Raw genomic sequence first — 14,580 nt, 5'->3', positions numbered from 1 at the left:
CTTTGTTACTTTTTTCATGTCTGAGGAAGAGCGATAGCTCGAAACGTCACTTGCTGGATGGCTAAATAAAAGGTAAATTGGAGCTTCAGTGTGCGGACCTTCTCTTTTTTCATCGAGTCAGATGCAGCCACGAATGAGTGCGTATTGTGAGGCATCCAGACAGCCAGAATGTTGTGAGCGTCCAAGCTAATGTTACACAGCACAGCAGTGGGGGATGGGCTGCCTGACTGGACCGCGAGGTAATAAAATAAATAAATTACCGGTTAGTTACCTGCAATGGGTGTCGGCTAATCGAAAGTAAAATGAAGCGAAAACGGACCATCCTATGACTACTTTGAGAGCAAAGCAAACCGGAGTCCAATCTTTCATAACAGACTCTGTCACAGAGTTCATTTTCTCTTCATGTCTTCAGTTAGTCTTTGGCGTAGGCTTCTCCTGACGCTGGTGTGTGCTGCATTCTCTGTTTCGTTGAAACTGATTTGTTGCCTTTTTCCCCAGTTGACTTCAAATTGATGGCACGGCCGCTCTCACCACATGACGTGGTCTGGTGAGCCTTTCCCAACTGAAGAGATAGTTAGTTATATATTAATGAATAGCAGAGTCTGGCCTGTTTGTTCAGCCTTGGTTCACTACCCAGTCATGTGTATGATTCAACAAACGCTTAATCAGCACCAAGGTGTTTGGCAACGTGGTGCCATGTTTTTGTTATCACATTGCAGGTTTCAGCTAACTGAAGGTGATAATACTGAAGGGGAAAACTAGTTGGACAACTTGAAACAGACTTGGTTTAGCAAAGTTTTAGACCTTATACAATCTCCAGTGTTGGGGGTAACTCATTACAAAAGTAACATGTTACATGTAATATATTACTTTTAGCAGTAACTCAGTAATATAACTTATTACTTATCCACCTTATTTTTGTGAGGCTCCTGCTGTAAAATAATTCTGGGAGCAATATCCGGTCTAGAACGTGAGCAGCGGTGTTTACGCTGGCTTGACGCTGCCTGGATAGTACTCTGCACTGCAGCCCATGACTGCAGCGCGTGCCTCCTCACATCGCATTTCCTTGTCGAACTCTGACGTTAAAAGTTTGCTCGTCACAAAATAACACTCGTTTTGGGAATGTAGCCTAATGATGTTATCTATCACATCCACTAACCTGTTGCTCGTTGAACAAGTCGGCATTTATCAACTCAGCTGCACCGTTTACAGACGGGTACATTAGACGGGCTGTGTTGTGTCAAGCTAGACGTAACGGGGGAAGAGGACAGCAGAAGGAAGCAGCACCCATGGTGCATCATGGCCGCCAAAAATAAGGTGGATAGGATTTCAGTAATATTATACCAGTTACTTTGTCACGCAACTCAAGTTACAAATTGAGTTACATTTTATTAAATCAAAGCACATATTTAAAAAATATACAATCATTTCCTAATCAAACTCTGTGTTTTTATGCAAATAACCACTATGGATGACAATAGCAAAGGAAAATAATAACATTTTGGATTTTGTTTACACTGACTTCAAGGCGGTTGAAATAATTTTTCGGGATGGTTCCGGGGCGGCAATGTCATTCTGCTGCTGCTGTTGTTTTGGTAAAAGTAATGCAAAAGTAGTGTAATAAGTAACGAGTTACTCTACACAGAAAGTAATATTGTAAAGTAACTTATTACTTTCAAATGAAAGCAACTCGTAATATGTAGTATATTAGATTTTGAAAGTAACTTGCCCAACACTGACAATCTCCCATGTAGATTGTAGGGATTTACGATATTGGATATTATGCTGATATCCGATATGCCGATATTTTCCAACTCTTTATAGTGTATATGGACAAAAAAAATCTGCACCTAATTTCAGAGAACATCAAGTCTCTCCTGTAGTGGAATTAACACATTATTATGCATACTCTCATGGTGACGGCCCACTGGCAGTATGCAGACATAAATACAATACTTTTCAAAATGCACACATTCACTGGGCAAAGTAAGAAAACTACTACATTTTCCATCAAACAAAACTAAGATTCATCCTACTTAAACAGACTTAAAACTAAGATTCATCCTGTCATATCGGCAGAAATGCTTGTTTTGGGCCAATAAATAAATATGATGACATGCCGATGTCGTGTATCATATAGTCTTAGTGCATTGGTTTTTAACAGTACAGCACTGGCTTTATTGAACAGTGTTCCAAATGCTTGGTGTTTTGCACTGTCATCAGGAAATGCTTTGGGTGCAGGAATGAAACGGGGAGGGGGTTTGTCTGGATTTCATCGTAACTTCCAGATTTTTCCCTCAGAAGCTCATTTTAACCACCCCATCAAGATGTGAACTAGATGCTTTTTTTCCAATGCCTGTTTTTCTCTCTCTTTCTGACAGAGTTCTTGGCAGGCCTCCAGAAAATAACTGCTGGGGGAAGTGAGCAGAGAAAAATCCCTTCTCTCTAATCATCCCAGCTCTCTGCTCCTCTCTCTCTCTCTCTCTCTCTCTCTCTCTCATTCAGTGTCATCCCTAAATGACACTGCTGGACAGAGACATTCGGCTCTAACCTTTAACCCCCAATGTCCCAATGAGCCATCCTCGAACACAACATCCTCTTTGCCTTATAACAAGCGGGGGGGGGGGGGGGGTCTGTGTATTTGAAGATGTCAGCCTTTGTGAGAACGGGTCTAGTTTTTGACCTTGAATTCCACTGAAAGAACTGTTTAACTGACTCTTTAAAGTTGCCACTGCTGTTCCGATGCAGTGGATGGGCTTTCATGTAGGAGGACGAGCAATGGACTCCAGTTTAAATGAAAGGACCCTTTCTCTGCTCTGAAGGACAGAAGTCAAACATCTAGGCTTGTGAATTTTAGAAAAAATATCTTGATAGCCTCGTAATTTTAGTTCATGTAGTTCAAACTAAGGAAATCAAAGGAGAAATGCATCATAGTACTCAGTGGACACACTTTCTGATTGCATTCATCCCTTCTTTTAACCTGACGTTCCCAGATGGGTTGTTTTCACATAACCATCTGGGAACAAGTCGCTTGGGAAATCATTTCAAAGGGCAGGCACTGGCAGGTGATTGGATGAACCATCTGTCTATCACAGGCTCGCTCTCCCTGGCGTCACACAAATGCCCGCCCGTAGCTGCCTCATAGGACGCTGGCTGGTGGTGCTAAATGGATTTGTCGTGTGATGTCATGATCTCGCATGAATCCAGCTGTCTCACAAGGTTAGCATTCTTTATCCCACAGCATAGTCATATAAGCAACTGATATCTACTCTACTGTATGATTAGCCTATAGCCTTTTCATGGTGAGCCACACCACCAAGAAATACACTATCAAGCGCTAACACCATCAACAGATTTTCAAGACTGAACAAGACTTGGATAAATAGCACATGGCATTTTCACTGTGGAAACTCTATAGGATAGTTGTATTTGCAATGGGTCAGATAGTCTCAGTGTAGGGTAGGCCTGCCCCCAGGACAGCAGAGTGGACTGTGGTGAGATACAGGCCAGATGTTCCCAAGACAGCAGAGTGGACTGTGGTGAGATGTAGGCCAGATGTTTCCTCAGGACAGCAGAGTGGACTGTGGTGAGATACAGGCCAGATGTTTCCTCAGGACAGCAGAGTGAACTGTGGTGAGATGTAGGCCAGAAGTTTCCTCCGGAGAGCAGAGTGGACTGTGGTGAGATACAGGCCAGATGTTCCCAAGACAGCAGAGTGGACTGTGGTGAGATGTAGGCCAGATGTTTCCTCAGGACAGCAGAGTGGACTGTGGTGAGATGTAGGCCAGATGTTCCCAAGACAGCAGAGTGGACTGTGGTGAGATGTAGGCCAGCTGTTTCCTCAGGACAGCAGAGTGGACTGTGGTGAGATACAGGCCAGATGTTTCCTCAGGACAGCAGAGTGGACTGGTGAGATACAGGCCAGATGTTTCCTCAGGACAGCAGAGTGGACTGTGGTGAGATGTAGGCCAGATGTTTCCTCAGGACAGCAGAGTGGACTGTGGTGAGATGTAGGCCAGATATTTCATCAGGACAGCAGAGTGAACTGTGGTGAGATACAGGCCAGATGTTCCCAAGACAGCAGAGTGGACTGTGGTGAGATGTAGGCCAGATGTTTCCTCAGGACAGCAGAGTGAACTGTGGTGAGATGTAGGCCAGAAGTTTCCTCAGGACAGCAGATTGAACTGTGGTGAGATGTAGGCCAGAAGTTTCCTCAGGACAGCAGAGTGAACTGTGGTGAGATGTAGGCCAGATGTTTCCTCAGGACAGCAGAGTGAACTGTGGTGAGATACAGGCCAGATGTTCCCAAGACAGCAGAGTGGACTGTGGTGAGATACAGGCCAGAAGTCTCATCAGGACAGCAGAGTGGACTGTGGTGAGATGTAGGCCAGAAGTTTCCTCAGGACAGCAGAGTGGACTGTGGTGAGATGTAGGCCAGAAGTTTCATCAGGACAGCAGAGTGAACTGTGGTGAGATGTAGGCCAGATGTTTCCTCAGGACAGCAGAGTGGACTGTGGTGAGATACAGGCCAGATGTTTCCTCAGGACAGCAAAGTGGACTGTGGTGAGATGTAGGCCAGATGTTTCCTCAGGACAGCAGAGTGGACTGTGGTGAGATACAGGCCAGATGTTTCCTCAGGACAGCAGAGTGGACTGTGGTGAGATACAGGCCAGCTGTTTCCTCAGGACAGCAGAGTGGACTGTGGTGAGATGTAGGCCAGATGTTTCCTCGGGACAGCAGAGTGAACTGTGGTGAGATGTAGGCCAGATGTTTCCTCAGGACAGCAGAGTGGACTGTGGTGAGATGTAGGCCAGATGTTTCCTCGGGACAGCAGAGTGAACTGTGGTGAGATGTAGGCCAGATGTTTCCTCGGGACAGCAGAGTGGACTGTGGTGAGATGTAGGCCAGATGTTTCCTCAGGACAGCAGAGTGGACTGTGGTGAGATGTAGGCCAGATGTTTCCTCGGGACAGCAGAGTGGACTGTGGTGAGATGTAGGCCAGATGTTTCCTCAGGACAGCAGAGTGGACTGTGGTGAGATACAGGCCAGATGTTTCCTCAGGACAGCAGAGTGGACTGTGGTGAGATGTAGGCCAGATGTTTCCTCAGGACAGCAGAGTGAACTGTGGTGAGATGTAGGCCAGATGTTTCCTCAGGACAGCAGAGTGGACTGTGGTGAGATGTAGGCCAGAAGTTTCCTCAGGACAGCAGAGTGGACTGTCGTAAGATGCAGGCTAGGCATGTGTCGGTGTGAACATTTAAAACCCGGTTCGATATTGCTCTTCATACCGAATCTAACCGGTATACCGAATTTTGCCACTAGGTGTCGCACTTTGAGCAGTGCTTCCCAGTTTAGGCGAGTTTAGGGGGGGGGGCGGGGGGAGCGCCCACGGGGTGGTGCAATGGGGAACGGCCACTGCACTAGTATATATATATACTAAAATTGTGGTAGCGTCTGTCTCTCTCTCTCTCTCTCTCTCTGTCTCTCTATCCTTCGCATATCTCGTGCAATTAAGCACAGCGCCACCTACTGACGCTGACGACACCCAGCTCTATATCTCCACCAAAACCATCACCCCTGCCACTCTCACCACCCTCACTGACTGTCTCACTGAAATAAAAACCTGGATGACCAACAACTTCCTCAAACACAACTGCAATAAATCAGAAATCATGATCTTTGGCCCAAAATCCCTCCTCCCAGAACCTCTCACTCTGCATTGATGGACATACAGTCACCCCCTCCCCTCTGGTCAGAAATCTCAGTGTCATCTTGGATCCCACCCTCTCCTTCAAGTCACACATCAACAACATCACCAAAACATCCTTCTTTCACCTCCGAAACATTGCACGACTCCGCCCCACTCTCTCCCCCTCAGCCGCCGAAATACTCATCCACGCCTTCATCACCTCCAGACTAGATTACTGCAACAGCATCCTCTATGGCCTCCCTTCCACTGTCCTCCGTAAACTGCAATATGTCCAAAACTCAGCTGCCCGATTACTCACCCACTCCCGCTCCAGAGAACACATCACACCCATCCTCCAACATCTCCACTGGCTCCCCATTCAACACCGCATCCACTTCAAAATCCTGCTCATCACCTACAAAGCCCTCAATAATCTGGCCCCCTCTTAGCTAACAGATCTCCTCCAGCGCCACTCCCCCACCCGCCGTCTCCGCTCTGCTGATGCCAACCTCCTCACCCCCATCACCAAAACCAAGCACCGCACCACGGGGGACAGAGCCTTTGCCATCGCTGCCCCCAACCCTCTGGAACTCTCTGCCCCTCAATATCAGAAACTCCGACTCACTCACCTCCTTCAAAACCCAACTCAAATCCCACCTCTTCAAAACAGCCTACAATATCTGACTTCTACCTCTAACCACCATTCCATCTCTGCAATCTATTGATTTGTATTTGTTTTCGTTCTTGTTATTTAGTTCTGTTTACTGTATTATTTTTCTATGTATTGTAAAGCGTCTTTGAGTTCCCCAGAAAAGCGCTATATAAAACTTATGTATTATTATTATTATTTTACTGGCCAGTGGCCACACAAAAAGTGGTTTATCTTGAGAACCGTTCGTCCGATTGACTTCAAACTCCGGGAGTGCGCTTAGGGGGACTCAAATGAGTGCAGGGAGCTGAATTCTGTGCAATTCGTCATAGCGCCACTTACTGGCAACACAAAAATACCTTTATGTCGATAGCCATTCATCTGATCGACGTCAAACTCGGGGAGTGCGCATAGGTGAGATGATGAGATGAGATTAACTTTATTGTCCCCGAGGGGAAATTTGTCTTGGGCAAATAGTGCCGTACAACAGCCACATATCGCATGTATCAAGGTTTTGACACAATACATACAACAGACAGGGAAAAAAAACACATCGAGCATACAGTGTGGTCCCTTGCCAACATGCGCTTTCCACTGGGAAATTGTGCCAGCGGTAGGGGACACAACGGAGTGCAGGGAGCTGAATTCTGTGCAATTACTCTAAAGTCTACAACAAGTCTTGAAAGGGCAAAAAGAAAAAAGAAAATACCGGTACACACTGTTCTATATCGACACTGCTGTACTGTATCATATATTTTTGTACCAATAAAAACAGTTGGAAAAAAAAGAAGAAAGGAGTGGCACCCCCATGTGGAACTCTGGCAGGTTAGCTGTCTTTCAGTATCATACAGTACAGTAGGCTAGGCAGGTTAGCTGTCTTTCAGTATCATACAGTACAGTAGGCTAGGCAGGTTAGCTGTCTTTCAGTATCATAAGCCACTTCTTAACATGCAGTGGAATCCGTATTATAACCTGCTCCTAGCCGGTTGGCCTGCATGTTAAACAACAATTAGCCGGCCTACGCGCACTCCCGCGACTCCGTATCTTATCTACCTCGACCACCGGTATAAGATCCGCTTCCACGCAATCGCAGCTCATGTTTAACAGTGGCAGGTTATTATCCGCATCTGAGTGGGCGGGTGTGGCTCTTCGTGACTCATTTCACGTTCACTAGTTTATTAATTAATGAATCGTTCGGGCAATCGCTTATATCAACGAGCAAACTCACGGTTTCCTCAAGTGCTGCTGATAAAAATCGCAAGTTTGCTTTGCACATGCGGAGCGCTGATCATGAAGAAACTGCCGCAAGCGTCGCAGCGACAGAGAAGTCCTCTGCAGGTTGTAAAGCTTATTATTATGTCCGTTAATTTAGCTACTAATATCAACATAATTTCAGCATAAATAACCTACTAGAACCTCAATTGATTTGCCATGGAGTATTTAATGGGCAGCTTTCATTTATTTGTCTGAACACTTTATGGAGCGCATCGTCTCAAAGCTCACAACACGCAACAAGGGATTTCGTTCTCAGATGTAGGCTACAGGTAACACAATATTCTTACCTTTTGCCCTTCAGTTGAAAGTAAAGCAAATATTCTCATGTTGTGAAGTAGGCTATAAGTCCGTTCTGAAAGCGAGTTGGATGCCCGCGTGTCAACCAGCTGCAGTCCCTCGTCATCGTGTCAATATAGACCGCTTCAGAAAATATATAGGCTATAAAGTTTGACTGACTGCACGTCTCATCTCTGGCTTGTTGCAGGTAGGCAACTTCTTAATTTAGATTATCTTTCAAGTTATTTAATTTCACGTTCTTCGATGCAAAGAGACATTTAATGTGGGCCCGCCAGTGTTCTTTAGGCTTAATTAAACGGGAATATATGACAAACTCAGTTCACAAAGTGTGTGACGAGTTCATTCACTATAATAAAATACATTTGTTGGATAATAGCTTTTGTTTTTTGTGTTTTATTGTTTAATCTTAATGGGTCTGCAAACCCGAACCGAATTAATTAATGAAATAAGGAGCGGTGTGCGTGCAGCTCCTCCCTTTGCGCAGACCGCACCGCAGTGAATAGTTAGAAAATTATTTGGAAATCAAAAAATGATTTAAAATTTAGATTTCGTTTGCTAAGAATTATACAATAATGTGTTATGTATTTATGAAATGATCAGGCTACATCTATCTTTTTTCAATAGGCTACATTTTGACTGGGCCAGTAATTATTCTATAAGGCCGGAATTCTGGAATGTTGCGGCTCAATTGGCCAGCCAGAAAAAATGCTAGTGGAATCCCTGGTTTGGTTACAAATTCGCTAAAGCTGTTTCCTATCACAGACGACCCCCCCCCCCCCCCGCCCACTGGCAGAAAAAACGGCTCATATCCAGTTGTTTACCCCTCATGTTTAGAAAGGCAAAACCTGAAAATATCCTGCTCTGTCTAGCCTGACATGATCCAGATAACATGTTTAAAAGGCACTATACAGTACAGTAGGCTAGACAGGTTAGCTGTCTTTCAGTATCATACAGTACAGTAGGCTAGACAGGTTAGCTGTCTTTCAGTATCATACAGTACAGTAGGCTAGACAGGTTAGCTGTCTTTCAGTATCATACAGTATAGTAGGCTAGGCAGGTTAGCTGTCTTTCAGTATCATACAGTACAGTAGGCTAGGCAGGTTAGCTGTCTTTCAGTAGCATACAGTACAGTAGGCTAGTAGCCTGTTGGCCAAAATGTTTCATTAGCATTAACCAAATCTAATGAATGATACCCATTTTATCTTTTTTATGCCGCCGCCGGTGATAGCCATGGATGGAGCCATTATGTTTTCGGGTTGTCCCTCCGTCCCATGCTCGTTAACGCGATATCTCAGTCAGGAACGCCTTGAGAAAATTTCTACAAATTTGGCTCGAACGTCCACATGGACTCAAGGATTTTGGTGGACAAAGGTCAAAGTTCAAGATCACTGTGTGACCTCACGTCCGCTCGTTCCATCAAGGAAGAGGGACGGGGCTAGGTAGAAGGGGCCATACAGTAGCTAGGGATAGGAAGGGATTCAAGGGCTGGATGGGGGATTTTCCCCCCCAGATTTCCCCCCCATTTTTCTCCCCAATTGTACTTCCCCCTGCTGCCCGGTTGCCGCTCCACCCTCTGCCGATCTGGGGAGGGCCGTAGACTAGCGATGGGCATTTTAAGCAATTTAAATACTGACGCGAGGGGTGGGGGCGGTCTGTGTGATTACTATGGTAATGACGGAGCAGGGGTAATCTGCTGTGTATGGGGCTGTTCACACATAACGTTTGAATTTTTGCATGGAAAAAGCGCTACCTGGAGCATTTTTTGTGAGGAGAGGGTTTGACTGTGATATTAGGTGACGCTAAGCTAACGTCTAAAGTAGGGCTGGGTATTGGTTCAAATTTCAAGAATCGTTTTGATTCCGATTCACAAGGTTCCGAATCGATTAATCCCGATTCGATTTCATTCGATTCCGATTCGATTAATTTCAATATCGATTTGGTTAGTGATACTAAAACATGTGTTTTGAGCTGTAACCTGAATTACATGACTGTCCAGTTATGTTTTGGGGTAGGGGTAGGACAATTTTCCATGTTGAAAATGATTCACTGTCCCCCCAAACATTGCCAACAAGTGCCATAAGGCTGAATGGCCACACCACAGCTCCGTGGGCTTCAAGGTACGTGTGCTTGTATGAATCTGGACAGACTGCAACTTGACTTGTTGGCAGAGGCATACAACTGCGAGATGGTGGTTTCAGGTTTTTTTTATCACATACAGTATCCTATTAGTCACTGCAGTGTCAAAGTTTAGAGAGATGGTAACACTGGATGAATGAGCATCAGTCATAGGAGGTGAGAGAGACTTACTTCATGCTGCTTTGTCTTTCAGATCGCTCAGAAATATGACCAGCAGAAGGAAGAGGAGCTCCGTTACTGGATCGAGGAGGTGACAGGAATGTCTATCGGGGAGAACTTCCAGAAAGGCTTAAAAGACGGAGTCATCGTTTGCGAGTAAGTCTCTGTGTGTGTCTGTGTCTAGGAAGTTAACGGGGCATAATTCACTCTCTAATATCTTTTATATTGCTGTGAAAACATCAACATTTCTGCTTCAAACAAATTGAGCATGGCGTTAGTTCTGACAGACCAGGAAGTCAAGCTCAGCTCACAAACCCAGCCCACATCAGCTGATTCCCTTCTAGGCGTTCAATTGGCTAATCCCATACAGGGCGTCCTATTTAAAGCTGCTTAATTTCCGCCTTTTTTTCAGCTTCTCTGCAAGCTGTTTGCAACCCAATTTTTATAAGCATTTTACAAAATGTTTATTGAAACAAAAAGGCAGATGAAAGCCCTTGGTGCGTATGCCTAACCCAGAAGAGGGCATGACTTTGACACTCTATAGCAGGGGTACTCAATTAAAATTCAAAGAGGTCCAGCTAGAGAAAATGTCCTCAAGCAAAGGTCTGGAACACTGTCACTGTATGCGATGTTCCATAGAACGTGTATATCTATAACTTGTGTTGTGATTCAGTGCTATATATACTGAAGTAGTCTAATAGTATCAACGTATGTGTAGTCAACAATGGGCTGTTAAATCAAATAAACTTCAACAATGTTTATTGTCTGTTTTCACATTTAACTGGATTATAATATAATAATGATTTTAATTTTATATTATAATATAATATACGTTATTTTCACTTTTCAAGCAAAATAGGAGCTGCATTTAAAAATAACATAACATAACAGAGAGCTTTTGGATAAATGTGCATCTTAAAATAAAGTGCTTTAATTTTAGAAAAATAAGTTTCCCCCTTCCTTTTTTAACTCCGTTTCACACACATTTAACACATTTTAACAATTGAACATCTTTTCTCTTTATTTCACCCTCCCCCCACTCCCAACTTTCTCTTGTTCAGTGAGAGAAACGAGCTCTTAGTTAACTAATGCTATCTATCATTGACAGTCAATGATCGTTAGCACGTTGTTGTTAGGCAGTGAATGTGTGCCCCGTGTGTTCGGATTTGTGCGTGTGCCTACGTGTGGGCGCTTCGTCTCGGAGTGGTGCTTCAAAGTCTCATCACGCTTAACAATGAAAAAAAACTGGTTTTGAGCTGCCCTCCGTGGAAAGAATCAACATAAGAGTCTGGTCAGTCTTGATTAAAAAATGTTTTCACTCGCCATGTGAAATGACTCCTCTGTCGCTCGCATTTATTTCCCCGACCGCAGCCTCATCTCTCCCTCTGTGTGAATGCTCTCATTGCATCGTCTGTGTCACGTCACTCGCAGTTCAGATAGGCAGCACATTTGATTGGCTGAGTAGAATCACGTGTGATGATTTACAACGCATGCATTGGTCAGCGAGTTTCCTGTGCTGATAAACAAGTACCGTAATGGCTATAAAGCGGTGCATTTTAAAATAGAAATGCTCTGTGAAAATTCTATAATTCTCAATGATTTGTAGGTTATATGGCTGGGTCCGCATAGGATGGCGTCTGGGTCCGGATCCGGACCGAAGTCCGGAGTTTGAGGGTCGAGGCTCTATAGGCTATGTTACATTACATTACATTACGTCATTTGGCAGACGCTTTTATCCAAAGCGACTTACAATAACACATTTTTTGTCAGCAATAGAGCAATCAACTATGGAGCACAGTCTATGACAACTACAACTTCTGAAGGAACAGTGGTACAAGTTTAGGTTAGTGGTACAAGGTTAGTTTTTTTTTTTTTTTTTTTTTTTTAGAAAGAGAGAGAACGAAGTTAGATCAAGAAGGGCCCAGATGGAGCCTGAAAAGGTGTGTCTTTAGTCTTTTCCGAAAGATCGGCAGTGATTCAGCTGTCCTGACCGAAGGTGGAAGCTCGTTCCACCATTGAGGTGCCAGGGACGAGAAGAGTCGAGATCGGGATGAGCGACTTTTGAGCCCCCGGCTATGTCCCCTGGATGCGTCGATAGTGAGTTTAGAATTTAGAATTTAGAATTTCAACGTGTCCGATGCAGGACATCTACCTATTGACATCACTGTACTGGGTTGCGGTTATTTAGATATTTCTACTACACTGTCAAATTAATTGCTGAATTGATGACATTATGGTGCGATTTCTCTCTTTGCCTCCCTCAGACTGATAAACAAGCTCCAGCCTGGGTCAGTCAAGAAGATCAACCTCTCACAGCTCAACTGGCACAAGGTAAGGCTGTGTCTACATAGCGACTGTCAGCATCTTCCTGCCATGGAAAAGGTGCTGCCTGGAGCGCTTTTTGTGAAGAGAAGCGGATGATGACGCCTGCTCCTAGCTTACCAGCTGCACTAACCACCTTGTTAACTTAACATTAGCATTTCTAGCAGTGTTGTAGAACAAGCAAGGCTTACCAGATGGCAGAATGTAGGGAAACAGTGGATGGATAAATCCAGAAGGAGGCGGTAATGTAACATAAATGATGCCAACTGCCATAAAACACCACAGAAGGCTCGGAGTCCTCTCTGGACTTCCCTACGGCTGTGCAACAATCTCTGACACTGGGGACAACTGTCACCAAAAGACTTATTCTGAAGGAATGGAAGTCATCCTCTTCGCCTTCTTTTCAGGTGTGGCTGATGGACATGATCTCTGTTCTACAGATGGAGAGACTCAGGTCCCTGAGAACCAACGCGCTTAAAAGGTTCTCAAATATCTGGGACCCGTTTTTGGCCTACTTTGACAAGGTTAAGAATGATAAGTGACTGAAGTTGGATGATAAGTTGGGGGTGATGGATGGCTCGCCAGGCTGGTATCCCATGGACCCCTTAGGCGGGATCCCAGGCACACGATATCTCTTACAAACACATAAGCACCTTATGCGGCTGATATAGCACCACGTTGTATTGTTGAATATCAATGATGTATGTATGTTTTTCTTTTCCTGTGTCTGAGCCTGTTTGTCTTGTTCGTATATTGTTCTACAACAAATTTGAAAAAATATATATATAAAAAAAAAATATATACAGTATATATATACAGTATATAGATGTGTTGTATTTCTCCCTGGGAGCATCAGACTGACAACAGAGACCACCAGCGAGCCAAGGTAGATGAAGTAAAGTAAGGTGTTAAACACCATAATCATTCAGTTGGTTGAAAAACTAAGTCTTCATTTTAAGTTATATTTTGTAAATGAACTTCATTAGTCAACCAGAGTTTACTATAGAAGTGAATGGGGGCAACATCATGCACTCTGCATCTAATGTATTGGGTACCTGTGATCATCATTGTAGGGGGATACTCACACACACACACACACACACACACACACACACACACACACACACACACACACACACACACACACACACACACACACACACACACACACAGTATTGGGGGATGTATCCTTTATCTCACCCTCTTGTATCTTTGCTTTCATCATGACACTATACAAGAAGTAACACAAATTACATGGAATAACAAATGCCACGATTTTACGTCACTCCAGCAATGGCTGTACCCCATCTAGCCTGCCCCTGTGGTTGCCACACGCCGCACGTGGTCCAGGGCCACATTTGCCCTTGATTACTCTCAAGAGTTCCAGGAAGTAAGGTTCTGGATTAAGCAGCACTGTCGAGTTGCAGCAAAATGGACAGTTTGTGGTTTGAAAGGTTTTTTCTTTTTTAGAATCAAATTGTACATTATCAGTATTCAAAAGTAGCGCGATACCCCTTCCTGGCTGTTCATTGGCTAATGAGTCATGCATTTTGGTCCTCCGCTGATGCCACTCTCTCTCTAAATTGCTCTGGAGTGGACGCCTTTTGTGCTCCTTGCGGACGCTTCCTGTTCCATTTAATGAGGAAAGGGCACTGAAGCTCAGAAAAAAAAACTATATGGACACATTCACATTCCCTGTGTCGGGGACCACGCACAACAGAAAGCATGACTGCTCTGATCCCATCATGCTTACTGTCATGCGTGCATTTGGCTTTTGGGTTAGCGTATAGTAAGGCTTATCCTGAACACAAATATATTAGTCATAGAGAGCCGCAGTAACGAGTCCGGAAATCATCGATGCTAACAGCCCTGGTTCTTCACAGTTTTCGCCTATGGGAGTTTTGAATGGGTTTTTGGCGCGATGCTTCTAATAATCTCTCTGAGCAACGCTGGCTTAATCAAACGCGAACCAGTGTTTAGTAATATCATCTTCACACACGAGGACCACTTTTATGAGTTTTGAAGCTTTTACGTGCCGTTAAAAGGGCGGCTA

The 14,580-nt window shown here is 44.4% G+C and overlaps 1 protein-coding gene across 2 annotated transcripts in view; it reads left to right on the top strand.

Annotated features, from left to right (window-relative positions):
• Nucleotides 1–14,580, top strand: part of LOC310772362 (calponin-3-like) — a 75,718-nt gene that overhangs the window by 42,716 nt on the left and 18,422 nt on the right. The window contains exons 1-3 of one of the 2 annotated variants that reach the window (XM_083632142.1): nt 2,399–2,420; nt 10,240–10,361; nt 12,470–12,536. In XM_083632142.1, coding sequence (XP_083488268.1) covers nt 10,306–10,361; nt 12,470–12,536 — 123 coding nt within the window. In that variant the 5' untranslated portion in view covers nt 2,399–2,420; nt 10,240–10,305. Of the gene's footprint in view, nt 1–2,398; nt 2,421–10,239; nt 10,362–12,469; nt 12,537–14,580 lie in introns of those variants that run through there. The other variant, XM_083632141.1, reaches the window with a different exon arrangement.

This window comes from Poromitra crassiceps (assembly GCF_964638095.1).
Source record: "Poromitra crassiceps genome assembly, chromosome: 2".
In the NCBI taxonomy this organism is placed as follows: domain Eukaryota; kingdom Metazoa; phylum Chordata; class Actinopteri; order Beryciformes; family Melamphaidae; genus Poromitra; species Poromitra crassiceps.
Note: the sequence above shows the minus strand (reverse complement) of the source record. Positions and strands in the feature narration are given on the sequence as shown.